Source organism: Anolis sagrei, chromosome 6, assembly GCF_037176765.1.
Source record: "Anolis sagrei isolate rAnoSag1 chromosome 6, rAnoSag1.mat, whole genome shotgun sequence".
NCBI classification, from domain to species: domain Eukaryota; kingdom Metazoa; phylum Chordata; class Lepidosauria; order Squamata; family Dactyloidae; genus Anolis; species Anolis sagrei.
Window position 1 is genome coordinate 27968659 of NC_090026.1, and position 17542 is coordinate 27986200.

Consider the following 17542-nt stretch of genomic DNA (forward strand, 5'->3'; position numbering starts at 1 on the left):
GAGTCAATATGTTTTCCCAGTTTTTTGTGGTAAAATTAGGTGCCTCGGCTTATATTTGGGTCAGCTTATACTCGAGTATATACGGTAAGTGGATTAGTACATAGTGAAGAATGAACAGCTATGTCTTCTGCCTCCTCCATAAAAGAAAAAGAAAACAAGAATTTGGGGTCCAGTGATGATATTGATAGTTCTGTGGTTTTTAGCTCAACTGGAAGCATTTGCCAGTTCTGAGAACCTGCTGTTTGATTTACAGTCTTCTCTTGTCTTCCTCCCCTCCTCTCTTCAGGAAAAAACTTTGAACATCTACATCAACAAGAATCCTCCAGCAAGGGACAAACCCAGTATTGTTGTAGAAACTGTACATTCGGATTAAGGTGGACCAGCCAGCCCTTTGCCACCAGGGACTGTGAGTACTTCTGGCAAATGGGATGGAGAAATGGATGCATGGCCTTCATTTTAGCAGAAAACAACCATTTGAAAATAGTTACCAGATTTTGACCTGCATTATTCCCAGTTGGGTAGCTAGGAATGTTGAGAGTCTTCACATCCAAAAACTCTTAGCTGCACCACTGGGAGTAATACAGGTCAAAATGTCTTTCCATCACAAGGCCATTAAGTCTAATGGTGGGAGAGGCCATTTTGTTGGACTTGAAGGTGAAATCAGTTATTTCAAAAATTGGTAAATCCACCCTACTGTAAGGGAGCTGCCTTTTATATTTCTGTCCCAAAGACCTGCTGTGACTATTTTACTTCATGTGGGATCTGCTTTGCCTATTCAACCTTTCTTGACTCTAGATCTTCATGCATTGTTCCCTTTGGCCAGGAGAGGGATGCAAGTGCAGCTCTTTTATGGCTCATTGCTTTCATCTCATTGAAGGCCATCCCTTTAGATAGGGTGTAGTCATGTGCACTCAGGACTTAACCTTGATCCGTTTCGGGTCCCAGCTTTCAGTGGGGGCACTGATCCATTTTCGTCTGAGCTTCTCGAAATGTTTTGTTTTGTTTTGTTTTGAGGGCCGAAAAATCCATTTTCTTTTGGTCCATTATTGGGGAGAGGGACTTCACCTGTAGGCCCAAAACGCCTGGGCCTACAGGTGCAGGGTTAAGGGTGTTCCTTACTCAGTGCTTGGTTGCAGGCCCTGTGAGGCCCAGATGTGTAGGCCCAAAGCCATCACCCGTAGGCTTGGGTGCTTTGGCCCACAGGTCTATGTGCCCAAGCCTGGCAGAGCCAAGTAAGGAGTGATCCTTACCTGGCGCTCGGCCGCAGGCCTGCGAGGCGCAGGTGCATAGGCCCAAAGCCTGCACACCTAGGCCCGGGCACTTTGGGCCTATGGGTGCAGGCTTTGGGATTATGTACCCAAGTCTGGCAAGGTCTGCAGCTGAGTGCCGAGTAAGGAACACACCTTACTTGGCGCCCCGCTGCAGGCCCTGCCAGGTCCCAGGCAGTCAATCTGAAAAGCAGGCTTGGAGCCAGAACCCACTCCTGCCTGCCTTTCATATCAATTGCATTTTCATTCCAGGAGGGGCCTTTCCGTTTCATGCCATCCAAATGGACGAAATGAAATGGAAACACAAATGAAACGAATGGGACAAATTTCAGGTCCATAGCTAATATGTTGCATTCTGCATCGAAAGTCATGTGAAGCCAGACTGGAACAAATTGATGCCCTGCTCCAGTGGAAGCAGTGGTTGGAATTATGTCCTAACTTAAAAACAAATTTCCAAAATTCTAGTTTTATGTTGCAGATTGACAGCTCCCATTTACTGAGATCTCCTTTAGATTCTCAACTGGAAAAGGGCAATTGGTAAGGTTACTTGCGGGGAGGGCAAATTAACCAGTAGCGAACATCCATCACATTGGTACACAAGGATTCCATGGGTAGTATTTCACCTGTTGTGCCTTCCAGGATCAAGAACTATCACTACCTAACATCCAGAACAGCCGTAAAGAGCAAAGAAGTAGCTTTGGGCAGAGTAACTATGGGTCTAAAAGAATTGTTCACATGAAAGCTGGAGGTAGTGAAGAAAGGAGATTTGGAAAAATAGGATATTGGGCTTTTTTTCTCTCTTGTTCTTTCTTTTAGGGTTCCAGCGACGTGCTCTTGGAACTTTCTGGACTGTTTGTTTCCTCTGATCTACACTGGAAGATGTGCCAACGGGGGCATCTGAGACCGGGTGGCAAGATTCTGCCCTTCCTCAATCTCCATCTCCCCCAGGAAGTTGCTGCCTGTTGCATTTTTTTTCTGAAGCCATAAAGGCAGCCAAGAAAGAGCATTTTTAAAACGGGATGGGGCGCGTGTTATCAGTTGTCGGGTGTGGAAAGAGCCTTTCCCCCCTCATCTTTTTACAAGGAGTGGGCCAGGGTCAACTTTTGTGACGTGCATGTTTTGCGGGAAGTCTCTGTTCTGGAGGAAGAGTCAGGCTGAAAGCTTTTGAGGGCGTCACTCTTTTGTTCCGACAGAGATTCTGTGGCTTTAATAAGCTGCATGGCTGGCAGAAGTCCAACAGATACAACTTCTCTGTTGGGAGTTCTGACTCTTAGAGCCACAGATTTCTCTATCAGGGGAAAATAGAGAGTGGGGGCATTATTTTACTGTTGGAAGCTGTCCTCCCATCATTGCAAGAAGCCCTTTTCTCAGCTCTGAATTTAGAACAAAGTTAACTGAGGTCTTTTGTCGAGGGGGTGCTCCAAACTCTCTTAGTCTCATCATGATAGACCTTTTGGGAAATTGGGAATTATCTTTCTTGCTGCCCAAGCTGGATGGGGTAGGGTGGTTTCCTCCATTTTGCCAGCATGCATGCAGGATCCTTTGCCTCAATCTGCATGAACCTCCAACCTCGGAGGAGGAGGAGGGAGACCAGGGAATGGTGGAACTTCCTTCCCCCAACACTTCGCCTGGAGAGACAGCTTTGGAAGTGGCGCTAAAGGACTACGCAACAGTCATGCCCTCCCTTCCCTCTCCACCCCAGTGTCGAAGAATGATCACGACGTTCCTTGACACGAATCGGAAAAGGGCTTGAGACATTTTCAAGAAAAAGGCTCCACGATGGAGAACATTTAAGGCCCAGCTCGTCTCTTGTTCAAAGCCAGATTTGGGCCTATTGGACCTCCCAACATAGGCTGCAGATTCTGGACTATTCTGTGTATGCGTGTGTGTAAGTGTATGGGGGTAAAAGTGTGTCTCGTTCCCTCCTTCCCTAAGCCTAGTTGATTTTGGTTCTTCTGGGGGTTTGCATGGTTGTTCGCTGCCTACTTTGGGTAGGGGAGCCATTCCCAGACTTCATCTGGGAGAGTGCTGGGTCAGAGAACCTAGGTGTCCTAGTTCTGCTCCCACTTGTGTTGCGCTGTCCCTATTTACCCCTGTTTCTTCTTGTTTGGAATGTCGATTTTTTTCATTTGTTTTGTCTCGCCCTCCCTCCCGCACGTCCATTTGTCATTTTGTCTTTTGAGATTTTGTCCTGTTTATGGTTGGTTTGGGGTTGGTTTGTTTTTTCTCGGTGTGTGAAACGATGTAGGGGGGAAGGGGACAAAAAAAAGGGAAAACAAAACCAGCCCTGCTTCCTAAACCTCTGTCCCCCTTTTTTTGGGAAAAGCCATATACCTCCCCCCATTGCTTGGGGACGACCCCACCAGCATCAGTGGGGGAGGGGAGGGGGCCGGAAGGTGATCTCTCTTTGCAATAGGTTTGGAAACTGAAGCTGCTGCTAAACCGTGATATCAATAAAACTGGAGGAAAAAAATGTAATCAGTCTAGTGTCTGCACACACACACAAGATGACTTTTTAGGAGATAAAGATAAGTGTGACCTAAAAGTAGGGTATGAAATGCAAAATGCAAAAGTGAAATGCAAAGATAAAGAATGTGGGGGGGGGGGGGGCATCAGGCTCGACAACAGTACGTGTGAAAAGGATGTTGGAGTCCTCGTGGACAAGAAGTTAAACATGAGCCAACAATGTCATGTGCCGGCTAAAAAGCCAATGGGATTTTGGCCTGCATCAATAAGAGTATAGTGTCTAGATCCAGGGAAGTTATGCTACCCCTCTATTGTGTCTTGGTCTGACCACACTTGGCACACTGTGTCCAACTCTGGACACTGTAGTAGAAGGGAGATGTTGACAAGCTAGAATGTGTCCAGAGAAGGGAGACTCAAATGATCAAAGGTCTGGAGAACAGGCCCTATGAGAAGCGGCTTAAAGAGCTGGGCATGTTTAACCTGAAGAAGAGAAGGCTGAGAGAAGACATGGTGGCCATGTATAAATATGTGAGGGAAAGTCATAGGAAGGAGGGAGCAAGCTTGCTTTCTGCTGCCCTGGAGACTAGAATGTGGAACAATGGCTTCAAACTACAGGAAAGGAGATTCCACCTGAACTTTGGGAAGAACTTCCTAACTCTGAGAACTGTTCAGCAGTGGAACCCTCTGCCCCAGAGTGTGGTGGAGACTCCTTCTTTGGAGGCTTTCAAACAGAGACTGGGTCTGTCGGGGGTGCTTTGAATACGATTTTCCTGCTTCTTGGTAGAGGGTTGGACTGGATGGCCCACGACGTCTCCTCCAACTCTATGATTCTATGAAATAGATTTGGATTCACCCCTTTCATAAACAGTGGCTACACTTGGAATTGGAAGCACTTATTTCAGGCTGTTGCAGTGGACCAAGACACCACATGTGCATTATATGAAATTATGGTAAGGACAACATACAGCAATGTATTGTTCAAACAAAGGGACCTACACAGTCCTCGCCCCCTACTCTAAGGACTCTAGTGAAGATAAAAGAGGAATGACAGGTCACACCATCATCCTTATTAGGCAGATAGTCCATGAAAGCACCCAAACATTCTAGCCGTCATTTTCAGACAAAAGTGAGCCATGTCAATTATTCTCACATTCAAATATTTTATCTTTCATTTTTTATAACCTGAACATGAATTTGCAAATCCTGACAGGTCCTAATTAACAAATGGAAATATACTAATTGTCCCTAACACCACAATGGATCAACCCTTGAGAAGGCAACATTCTCCATTGTTTCCTTCACCTGTTCTAGAATGACTCCTTGTTCCGCATTCTGTTCCTTTGTGGTTGCTGTAGCTACAGAGGCTCCAGATAGCTCTAAGCAGGCCAAGCTGGGCCACACATCCAAGAGTGTCCCACACTTGGAGGGACGCAGCATGGAAGAACACCGGCTGGCACCACCAGAGCGGGGGATCTACACAGCCGGGTCCTGGGTTGCAGCAGGTAGGAAGAACAGACTTTTCCCAACGTTCAGAGCATTCGCATGATGGCAAGGGATGATGCAAACTGCATTTCCAACACCATCTGATGGGCCACACATTGTCCTGCCTTTAAACTTCTTTAGAGCAGAAACAAGGTGCGTGTGAGCATACAAATACACATAAGATAAGAAACCCATATCAGGCTGGTTTGGACTGATATGGGCTGTTAGTTCAACACACACAGATCTATATCCAAAATCTCACCTCACTTGAGAATGAGAGCACAGCAATGGGCATGTGTGCAAGTTTCTTTTAGCAGACTCTTTCTGCTTTCTGCCCCTAGAAGGCAAATCCCGGGTACAAATATATCACATATAGAGCAAACAGCACCTGGCACAAAGTAAATGAATCTCTTAAGCTGCCTACTGTCTCCTCTCAGGCATGGCCTTTGTTTTCAGCGTTATCAGAAGCGGCAGCTGCAATTTACTGATTCTACATCCCTTTCCAGCACAACAACATCCACACAATTTTAAAGCTTTAAAAGATCCTCAGTTTTCAGCCTCCCCTTTCTAGTAATAGATGCACCCAATGAATAACTATTACAACGTCAACCTTTTTGAAACGAAACACCAGAAACTTTCCCACTCTGCTGGGCTCTATCTGTGCTTGGATTACGGTCCCCATCATCTACCAGACTATTAAAGGTGGTAGTATGGCTCTGCCACATGACCATTTTTAATACTGAATCTTGGAAGCAAATTCTGAGTCTCTTTGAGGAGGACTGCACACTTCGGGAACAGAGCACATAATTACCGTATATGCTCGAGAATAAGCCAAGTTTTTCAGCTCCCCTTTTAAGCTGAAAAAGCCCCCCTCGGCTGATACTCGAGTCAAGGTTATTTATTATTTTACTCCATTATTATTATTATTATTATTATTATTACATGTATTATTGTACATCATTTTACTCTATTATTATTATTATTACATTTATTATTTTACTCTATTATTACATTTACATTCTTTCACTCTATTTGTTATTTTTATTACATGGATTATTTTACTCTATTATTACATTTATTATTTTATTATTATTACATTTCCATCATTTTACTCTATTATTATTATTTCACTCTATTATTGCATTAATTATTTTGCTCTATTATTATTACAATTATTTTACTCTATTGGTTATTACATTTCCATTATTTTACTCTATTATTTTTGTTACATTTATTATTTTACTCTCTTTATTATTATTGAAAAGATACATAAGCACATTTACATTGAATAAGGTTAGAATAAGTTGGACAGCCTTATCTTAAATTTTATGTAAATATTCAAAAACATTTAACCTACTGATGCCTCAATTAATGTAATTTTATTGTTATCTATTTTTATTTTGAAATTTACCTGTAGTGGCTGCATTTCCACCCTCAGGTTATACTCGAGTCACTGTGTTTTCCCAGTTTTTTTTTTTTTTTTGGTGGTAAAATTAGATGCCTCAGCTTATATTCGGGTCGGCTTATACTAGAGTATATACGGGGAGTGAATTAATCCCAGTATGTATGCATGTATTAATTTACTTGCATCCCAACTTTCTCCTCAATTGGGAGTCAAGGTGATTTATAACAGAGCAGTAGCCTGTGAAATGGTTTCAGCATTCCCTATAACTGGCCTCATTCAGCACTATGGCTGAACAGCTTCCAAAGGCAGCACCTGATAGAGTGCATGTTAGTAATCACCTCAGGTTTTCCTCTCAAACTTCTTCTCAACACAGACCCAAAGTTAGGTCAAGGTCTGCTCCCACAAGTCAAGTCAGGAGAGGTTCTGTTGTTTTTCTTGGTAATATTTATTTACACCATTCCTTTCCACAACCCAGGAAAAGATGCAATCCCCACTCAACGGCCCCCTCCCCCAGCACTGCCTCCATTGCCCCCTCCTTGCCCCCCTGCATCGGGTGCTCCAGACATCATCAGGAAAAGGACAATGGGAATAATGTACATCCACTGTGGGGGGAAAGAAAAAGAAAGAAAATTAGAGAAGCAAACAAGAAATAGGTTCTCTTCTGTGCATAGCCCAGTGGTTGTCAACCTGGGGTACCCAGATGTTTCTGGCCTACAACTTTCAGAAATCCCAGCTAGTTTACCAGCTTTTAGGATTTCTGGAAGTTGTAGGCCAAAAACATCTGGGGACCCCAGGTTGAGAACCACTGGCATAGCCACACCTCTTCCTCACATGTCCTTTCTGCTCAGTGATCACAACATCCTACAACAACCAGCTCCCCTCACAGGTTCCTCCACTTTGGAAGAAGGATTATGTCATTGGATGGCAAATTTCATCATCCTTCCCCACTGGCTGTATAGCTAGGGCTGATGGGAGTTGCCATCCAACATCAGGAGAGCATTCCAAGATTTCTCCCTGTGATGTACTTGAATCCATTTTCCATTCTCTCCTCCATCTTTCTCTCTCTGCACAAACACATATTCTCGTCATCAAACCCGATCACAAGACTTCCATCACCAGGGATTATGGCTGATCTCGCCTCAGTGACAGCCAATGGAGGGAAAAAGATTGTGCCCCGTGAAGAACAGAACCCAGCCACCAGAAAGGAGGAGCTCCAATGCTACCATGCTCAGGTTGAAAAGAGACGAGGAATCCAATAGGATAAAAGTAGGGTGGGAAAGGAAGGGGGTGCACTGTTCTGCTGCCAAAAGAGGAACACTGTTTTCTTTTAAAGAGCAGAAGCAGCAAATAAAATCCCTGCCACAAATAGGGAAGGGCATTGACAAGAAAAACCCTACAAATGAATAAACCCCAAGAGAGCATTTCTTGAGGGCATCAGATTCTCCCAGAATACCATCTACCAAGTACAATAATGGGGAGAGGAAACATATGGCTCTCTAGATCTTGGATTACAATTCCCACAATCCCCTGTTATTTGGCTAGGGCTGATGGGAGCTGTGGTCCACATAATAAAAACAACCATATGTCTCCCCCGTAAGTCATCTGGCCTCTGCCCTACAGAACTAAACCACACTGTTTTTATGGTTGAGTGAGGATGCAGCCATTTTAACAGCTCCCACAGATGACTTTACGTGATATTATCAGGAAAGATTTGGAAGGAAGAGAAGCCTTTTCCTCTCTACAAGGAGATAGGGTAAATGGAGAGGAAAAGGGCAGCACTAGAGGAGTTCAAGCTAAAACTGAACTGTGCAGAGGGAGACAGAAGCAAGAGAAGATGGGTGTAGCTTTACTTTTGCTCAGGGCTGTCGTCCTGGCTCCTGAGGGGCTGTTGCAGAGCTGGTTACTAGAAGGAGCACCGCCCCGCCCAGAATTAAATGCCACTGCAGGGATTGGGGAGAACAGAAATCAGAGCCAGGAGCAACCTTCTCTCTCTTTCCATCCCCACCCAGCAACAGGAGTTTCGCCAGATTAAGAACCAAGCCAACAGGCAGGCTCTGGAACTCAAAAGACTATTCTTATTTTTACAAAGCAGGAAGGAGGAAGAGTACACCCACTCTTTCCTCCACCACTTACATATTTAGCAAAGAAGGATTTCTGCTCCTGTGGATTCTTGGCTTTCTGGGCCTGCTCTTGCTCCATACGCTCAATAAATGCTGCTGTCTCTGGTCTGGTAGAGAAAGAAAAAAGCCATGGGTGAGAAAGCTGGGAAACCTTCCTCTCTGAACTCACAAGCCAACGAGACAGAAGTTTTTTGTTTGTCTGTTTTTTCATGTCAGGAGCGATTTGAGAAACTGCAAGTCGCTTCTGGTGTGAAAGAATTAGCTGTCTGAAAGGACATTCTCCCAGGGGATGCCCGGATGTTTTAATGTTTTACCATCCTTGGTGACAGAGGTGTAAAGCTTCTAATTGAGATTAAAAACAATTGGTCTTTTCAGATGTGACACACTCACACTCAACACATTTCAAAAGTCTGCTCCTTGGACAAAAAAAAATTACTAAATGGAGTGCTGCAGTTCCTTGCACTGGAATAAGTCAGTGCAGGAATCTTTGGTCTCTGATGATACATACAAAAATTCACTGTGCACACCAAAATAACAATTCAATCTATAATATATTGATTTGAGATTCTCCTCATACATACCTGCATTCTGACTTTCCAGTCTACCTTTTCTTCCTCATGTTCTCATTATTTACTCCACACTTTAAAAAGCTGTGCAAATTACTGCTACTCTGCTTAGACGCAAGCTACACTGACTTCACTGGAAACTACTACTTTCAAATTAACAGGCTCATAATTGTATACAAAGTGTATGGATTCACAACACTGTCACAAAACTGCCTGGGAGTTTCCCACCTACCCTTCCTAAAATGTTGGGCATCTGTCTTTCAAAGAATCTAGGAGGAGGCTGATGCTGCATATTTAAAGATAAGGAATCTTTATTCCCACTTCTAGCTCACAACAAACATCTCCCAGAAGTGTCAGGCTGTAGCTCCTTGTCTCTTACAGAGAACTGAGATACCCTGATGCTCTACTGCACTGAATGTCAGAGCTCAGGGAAGGTCTTTTTTAAAAAGGGGAGATTGCAACTCTCAGAATCCCCCAGCCAACATGGTTAGTGGCTAAACTGATGGAATTCTGGGAAGGATCATCCAAGTGGTTTATAACTCTGTTCAGTATAAACTTCATGACAAACCCATGCTTATTCTTAAGTCTTTGAAATTCTCAAGTATGTTATTATTGTGCTTCCAATATACGAATTCCCCCTCAAAATGGCAAACAGAGAAATGTCATGTCCCATCCTGACTTCCCTCAGCTTTGATAACAGCATAAGAAGTTTACTGGATCAGATCAAAGACTTATCGAGTTCAGGATCCTGTTGCCCCAAAGCAGCCAACTAAATGCCTTTGGGAGGAAGAACAACTTGCAAAAGCAGAAAGTCCTATTCAATCAATGCTACAAGCACATGTCTCCAAAACCTGGAGGTTTCACACTGACAGTACTTGTACTCACAACACATTCATCCTCCTTTAATTTGTCTAATCCCCCTTTAAAGTCGTCAAAGGTACACTGTTGGCAGAAACTCACACTGCTGCTGGGATGGGCTGCTGAAGGAGGACAGTGGTATTAAACAGTTCCAGGTCCACATCCTCCACCTCTGCCCCATGGCAAGAGCCTGGCACAGTGACGATGGAAAGGCCAATGATATTCCCAGCAATGTCTGTGTGAACCGTCAGCCTATCTGACAGATGGGACTCCACCATAGAGCACTGTAAGAAAGGGAAAAAAGAAAATGTTGACAATCATATTCTTTTCCACAAGGGCTCTCAAGCCTACCTCTTCAGCTTATCCAAATATGCTCTTGGTGGGGTGAATGAGAAGGGACACAAATCAAGCCATTCAGAAACCAATCTGACTTGAGTTTGCCACTAGCTTTCCACATCCTACTAGAGAGTTTAAGATCACAGGTTTTTTCTCCAATCTACTAACCATGGGACCATAGCAATTTCAGTCTAATAAGACCAAAAGTATTCCAGATTTTAAAAGTCTGGATTAGAAAAATGTAGTGGTCAAGAATTTAGTGAAGAGAGACACCACAAACAATAAACAATAATGAACTCCTTTCACATCCTTGTTTAACCCAATAATTGTTATGATTCATTTGGTAAGGTATTTACTAGGGCAATGGAAGATGCTGGGACAGCAATAAGAGAGGCAGTGGGCTAAACAAAACTTCTCTAGGAATGGCAAAAGATACTCACTGCTCGGACAAAAGAGGTGACATATTCAACACTACTCTCTTCAGTGATCCCCAAGGGATGCCTTGGAATCCGCACACGATAAAGTGCACCCTCAGCAGCCACTTCCTGGAAGACAGAAGACAAAAATGAGGAATTATATATCAAAATATCAATTTTCCTCCAGGGCTGTAGAAACTGCAATCTATCTCTACACAGATCTTTTTGCTTCTATGATTAACAGCAGGGATTGACAAACCCCTTGGTAGAGCAGAGGACAAGGAAGGGGTCTTAAGAGTGTCAGAGTGTCCTTCCTATGTCCAGAGCCCTTACAGACGCCTTCTTTGCAGTTTCTGTTTTCTTACTGGATGAGAAGGGGCAAAATATAATTATCTTTACCACTGAAACCAAAATGCAGTGTCATCTTCCACTGAGAGTTGCAGTGGTACAGTCTGGACAAAAAAAACCCACATAATGGTCTGAGTGCAAATCATTCTGCCTATCAATTACTCAGCCTGAAGAACTAGAAATGTACTAGCTGGCGAAAGTTCACTTTTGCGGCTACAACCTGGAATCACATGGGGACAAGGGATTCTGGAATCAGCAATCGAAAGAACAAGCTTTCTCAAGTTCCCCAGTCAGAGTATATCCAACACCACCTACAAGGCTAGTTCCCTAGTAAGCATTTAAAATGGCTAATGCAAACTACCCACAAACCCATGCATTCTAAGGAGTACATAATTGTCAATGCAATCCACATTTCTTCTCTCCCCTTGTCCAAATGTATCTAACAACCTTTTCCTCTTTCCACCACAGCAGATGGCCGTCCCCCAAAGTATCTTTCTTCACAACCATCCCCATTCTCTAACTAGCTGGAAAAAATATATCTCCCTCTCTTTTGACCACACTTACCCTAAGTTTGTTGCGCTCCTCTTCGCTCAACTGCTTCTGATTTAGTGAAAGACTAGCATCAGAGCCTACATTCCATAGAAGGCTACCCCGCTTTTTGAACCGAATACTGTCATCTGCAGGAGACAGAAACCCATAGCATTAGACCCTGGTTCTCACTGCTATAGGATGTATCCCAATTCTCATTGGCATCCTGTGGCCAGGACCTCAGGTTTGTTCTTGCTAAAGAGAGTTCTGCTCAGAAATGTTCTTGTTACCCAAAGAGGTTTGGTAATAATTTCATTAATTCCCCCTTTCTTTGTGCTCTCCCAAAGAAGGAGCCTCCACCACAGACCAGGGCAGAGAGTTCCACTGCTGAATAACTCCCACAGTTACGAAGTTCTTCCTAATGTTCAAGTGGAATCTCCTTTCCTGTAATTTGAAGCCATTGTTTCGCATCCTAGGCAGCAGAAAGCAAGTTTGCTCTTTCCACCCTATGACTTCCCCTCACAGATTTATACATGGCCTAGTAAAGGTCAAATCCATGGCCTAGTAAAGGTCAAATCTGCCAGCAAAACCTAGAGTTGAACCTCAGCTATGTATGTGAATAAATGAATCCTTTCCTTGCAGAAAACATTAAGGGTCCAAGCACATGCAACCATTAAATGCCCTGAGATCCCAATAATCTTGGCTTCCACTACATCTCCTGTCAGTAATCCATTCTGATTGCACTCTCACCTAGACAAGTCCAGTGCCACTCATTCCCAACCCTTTTCTCAACAGCATAGAGGCAGACCCACTAACCCCCTTCCCAAAGCTTGGAAAAGTTACACCCTTCAGTGGTGCCGCCTTAAGAGCTCAGAGGTGTTTGTTGGTCAAATAAAGAACACAAAAGCAAGTTTCATCCAGGGACAAGAAACCTTTGGCTCTCCAAATGTGTTATGCTCCTGCTATTCCTTAAAACTATCTACGTTGCCTGGCTCTAAGAGGAGCTGTTGCATTTGGGAGAATGGAATAAGGCTTTTGCCATCCTTGTAGCAGACATCCCAGGATAATTTTTAACAACATAGAAACTAGATTGTGAGTCACTTTCTAGTACCAGCAAACACTGATAGATGGGAAAGGCCCCCTCATCCAGAAGTACATGAATAGGTATATTTGTATGTAGAGATAGACCCATTCTAGCACATATAATGAGAGTGACCTGTGGTCCCATCCTGTAAATATATTCACTAATTCAAGACACACTTGTTTTGATTAGGGTGTCATAGACATCTGATCCTTCCCCAGATACTAATCCAAATGCTCAGATATATTCCAGATACTCACCCAGTTCAAATGAATGCTCCAATTGCAGACTCTGCCCACAAGCCTCAGTGTCACGGGTCTCACCAGCCTGCAAGCAAAACAAGAGGATTACAGGCAAATTCCCACATTCTTTTGGTTATTTCCGTCTTGTGACGGAGATCAATAGCTACTAATCATGCTGGCTATTATCACTTCAAATGATACAAAACCAGTTGCTAGAGAACAAACCCAAAGTGCTTTTTCACTGTATTGTCGAAGGCTTTCATGGCCAGAATCACTGGGTTGTTGTAGGTTTTTTCGGGCTACATGGCCATGTTCTAGAGGCATTTTCTCCTGAAATTTCACCTGCATCTATGGCAAGCATCCTCAGAGGTAGTGAGGTCTGTTGGAACTAGGAAAATGGGTTTATATATATGTGGAATGACCAGGGTGGAACAAAGGACTCTTGTCTGTTGGAGCTAGGTGTGAATGTTAGCATTTGATGGCCTGGCAGTGCCTGGGGCAATCTTTTGTTGGGAGGTGATTAGATGTCCTTGTTTGGTTCACTGCCTGATTTTAACATTAAAGACCCAAGTCTATATAATTTCACTATGGAGCCACAGCAGTTCAACTGGTGTCATAAGGTACATCTACACTGCAGTATTAATGCAATTTGATATGATTTTAACTGCCATAGTTCAATGCTTTGGAATCATGAGAATCATAGCTGTATAAGGTCTTTAAACTTCTATGTCAAAAAGTGCTGGATCCTCCCACGATTCAATAGCATTGAGTCATGACAGTTAAAGGGGTATCAAACTGCATTAATTCTACAGTGCAGATACATCCTATGTAGATACACCCTATGACTCAATTAAAAGCTATTCCAAACAGGAAAGTCTTCATATTTTTCCTAAAGGACTTGAAGGTGGGGGGCTGGTGAAATCACTTCTGGCAATGCATCCCAGAGTTTTGGTGAATGAGAAAGTGCTATCTCTGGACAGTTTTAAGTGAAGACTGTCTCCAATCTGGGTGGAGATTAGCATCTCACTACTCGACCTTAAGAGGCTGCCCAGTCTATATGGTAATAATAATAATAATAATAATAATAATAATAATAATAATTTAAAAAAAACTTTATTTATACCCTGCCACCATCTCCCCAAGGGGACTCGGGGTGGCTTACATGAGGCCAAGCCCAACAATACATCAGTAAAACAAAACAGAAGCATGATGCACAATTTTTAAAACCTTATGGCCAGGCCAAATGTAATAAATTAAATTTTTTTAAATAAACACTGGGCATGAACAGAGGTAGGAAGTATCTAAGCAGAAGGGTTTTAGAAGATAATGTAGGGAGACCAACCCAACGGGGTAATTAAAGTGCTTCTGAGGACATTTTGCAAGGAGTTAATCAGAGCAGGGCTTCGGGAAGGCACACTGGAATAGCCACGTTTTCAAGCTCCTCCTAAAGCCAGTGTGGGGGCTTGTCTGATATCCTTGGGTAGTGAGTTCCAGATACAGTGTCTCAAGTAGCCTGGACCGAAACCGTATGGGTCCCCAGGTGTTTTGGCCTTTGTTGTTGTTCATTTGTTCAGTCGTCTCCGACTCTTCGTGACCTCATGGACCAGCCCACGCCAGAGCTCCCTGTCGACCGTCACCACCCCCAGCTCCTTCAAGGTCAGTTCAGTCACTTCAAGGATGCCATCCATCCATCTTGCCCTTGGTCGGCCCCTCTTCCTTTTACCTTCTACTTTCCCCAGTATAATTGTCTTCTCTAGTGGTTCTCAACCTGTGGGTCCCCAGATGTTTTGGCCTTCAACTCCCAGAACTCCTAACACAGTGGTTCTCAACCTGTGGGTCCCCAGGTGTTTTGGCCTACAACTCCCAGAACTCCTAACACAGTGGTTCTTAACCTGTGGGTTCCCAGGTGTTTTGGCCTACAACTCCCAGAACTCCTAACACAGTAGTTCTCAACCTGTGGGTCCCCAGGTGTTTTGGCCTACAACTCCCAGAACTCCTAACACAGTGGTTCTCGACCTGTGGGTCCCCAGGTGTTTTGGCCTACAACTCCCAGAACTCCTAACACAGTGGTTCTCTACCTGTGGGTCCCCAGGTGTTTTGGCTTACAACTCCCAGAACTCCTAACACAGTGGTTCTCAACCTGTGGGTCCCCAGGTGTTTTGGCCTTCAACTCCCAGAACTCCTAACACAGTGGTTCTCAACCTGTGGGTCCCAAGGTGTTTTGGCCTACAACTCCCAGAAATCCTAACACAGTGGTTCTCAACCTGTGGGTCCCCAGGTGTTTTGGCCTACAACTCCCAGAACTCCTAACACAGTGGTTCTCAACCTGTGGGTCCCCAGGTGTTTTGGCATACAACTCCCAGAAATCCTAACACAGTGGTTCTCAACCTGTGGGTCCCCAGGTGTTTTGGCCTTCAACTCCCAGAACTCCTAACACAGTGGTTCTCAACCTGTGGGTCCCCAGGTGTTTTGGCCTACACCTCCCAGAACTCCTAACACAGTGGTTCTCAACCTGTGGGTCCCCAGGTGTTTTGGCCTTCAACTCCCAGAACTCCTAACACAGTGGTTCTCAACCTGTGGGTCCCCAGGTGTTTTGGCCTACAACTCCCAGAAATCCTAGCCAGTTTACAAACTGTACAGTGGTTCTCAACCTGTGGGTCCTCAGGTGTTTTGGCCTTCAAATCCCAGAAATCCTAACAGCTGGTAAACTGGCTGGGATTTCTGGGAGTTGTAGGCCAAAACACCTGGGGACCCACAGGTTGAGAACCACTAGTGTGGGGCTTTATAGGTTAAAACCAGAACCTCAAATTGGGCCTGGAAATAAATCAGGAGCCAGTGGAGCTGTTTCAACAAGGGAATGGTGGGCCTGAGGCTGTTAGGAATGGTGGGAGTTGAAATCTAAAACACCTGGAGGGCCTAATTTCCCCAAGCCTGGCCTAGTGCAATTGAGTTGTGTGAATGGCCCAATTCCCTCGGTTTCCCAAAGTCATTTCCATTAGGAACCCCCTCGTTCTCTTACCCTGAGACCCGGCTCTCCCCGGCAGCTCCCGGCTCCGGCAACCTGGACGAAGGAGAGGAAAAGCTGGAGGGAAACCAGGCGAGCGAGGCAGCCAGGCCTTCCCTCCACCCTCAGAGCCACCATCGCTCCTTTCCCATGTCATGTGACGCCTCAAGAGCCGCAAAGCAGCACGGGAAAACCTTGGGGCAATCAAGGAAGAGAGAGGGAGGCGGAGAAGAGCCAATCAGGGCGCGGCAGAGATGGGGCGCGCGCTTGCTTAAAAAACAAACAAACACACACACACACATAGTTGGAGCCGCCTCGCGCTCAGGCTGCCACTAAAACGCTTGCTTATATATTCACTAGCCGTCCCCTGCCACGTGTTGCTGTGGCCCAGTCTGTGTATATGTGTTTTGTGTGTATATATTTGTGTATATGTGTGTTTGCGTTTATGTATGTGGTTTTGCGCATGCGTTGTAATGCAATTTTGGGGGTTTTTTTTGGCTTTTTAAGTCCCTTCTGCTGTGTTCTTCAGTGTTTTTATGAGTGATGGTCACTTGTTGGCCTGATAGGCGTATTCTGTCCAAATTTGGTGTCTATTCGTCCAGTGGTTTTTGATTTATGCTAATCCCACAAACGAACTAGATCTAGGGAAGCAATGCTACCCCTCTATTCTGCTTTGATTAGACCACACCTGGAATATTGTGTCCAATTTTGGGCACCACAATTCAAGAGAGATATTGACAAGCTGGAATGTGTCCAGAGGAGGGCAACTAAAATGATCAAGGGTCTGGAGAACAAGCCCCATGAGGAGCGGCTTAAGGAGCTGGGCATTTTTAGCCTGAAGTAGAGAAGGCTGAGAGGAGATATGATAGCCATGTATAAATATGTGAGAGGAAGCCACAGGGAGGAGGGAGCAAGCTTGTTTTCTACTTCCATGGAGACTAGGACGCAATGGAACAATGGCTTCAAACTACAAGAGAGGAGATTCCATCTGAACATGAGGAAGAACTTCCTGACTGAGAGCTGTTCAGCAATGGAACTCTCTACCCCGGAGTGTGGTGGAAGCTCCTTCTTTGGAAGCTTTTAAACAGAGGCTGGATGGCCATCTGTCAGAGGTGATTTGAATGCAATATTCCAAAAAATCACTCTCAACAAGGGATTCCCCCCCCCCCCCCGCACTTCTAAGCCACTGAATGCTAATCAAGGTGATCAGCTGAAACATTCACACCTAGCCCCAGCAAACAAAAGTCCTTTGTCTCACCCTGGTCATTCCACAGATATATAAACCCATTTTTCCTATTTCCAACAGACCTCACTACCTCTGAGGATGCTTGCCATAGATGCAGGCAAAACGCCAGGAGAAAAATTGCCTCCAGAACATGGCCATATAGCCCGGAAAAACCTACAACAACCCAATATTCCTGC

At 44.5% G+C, this 17542-nt stretch overlaps 2 protein-coding genes across 4 annotated transcripts in view; one reads left to right on the plus strand and one right to left on the minus strand.

Moving 5' to 3' along the window:
- Window positions 1–3746, plus strand: part of SYT3 (synaptotagmin 3) — a 92984-nt gene extending 89238 nt beyond the window's left edge. For both annotated transcript variants that reach the window (XM_060780708.2, XM_060780709.2), the window contains exons 9-10: window positions 287–406; window positions 2085–3746. In XM_060780708.2, coding sequence (XP_060636691.1) covers window positions 287–373 — 87 coding nt within the window. In that variant the 3' untranslated portion in view covers window positions 374–406; window positions 2085–3746. The remainder of the gene's footprint in view (window positions 1–286; window positions 407–2084) is intronic.
- A 3296-nt stretch (window positions 3747–7042) lies between these two features.
- EMC10 (ER membrane protein complex subunit 10) lies at window positions 7043–16301 on the minus strand. 2 transcript variants are annotated; one of them, XM_060780712.2, is made up of 8 exons: window positions 16136–16301; window positions 13135–13201; window positions 11830–11942; window positions 10942–11046; window positions 10268–10449; window positions 8755–8848; window positions 8472–8561; window positions 7043–7223 (listed from the first exon to the last, which is right to left on the minus strand). In XM_060780712.2, exons 1-7 carry the CDS (start codon window positions 16256–16258, stop codon window positions 8478–8480), a joined length of 768 nt encoding a protein of 255 aa, XP_060636695.2. In that variant the 5' UTR covers window positions 16259–16301; the 3' UTR covers window positions 7043–7223; window positions 8472–8477. The 2 variants fall into 2 exon arrangements, with proteins under 2 accessions (XP_060636695.2, XP_060636693.2); XM_060780710.2 differs by lacking the exon at window positions 8472–8561.
- Between the last annotated feature and the right edge of the window lie 1241 nt (window positions 16302–17542).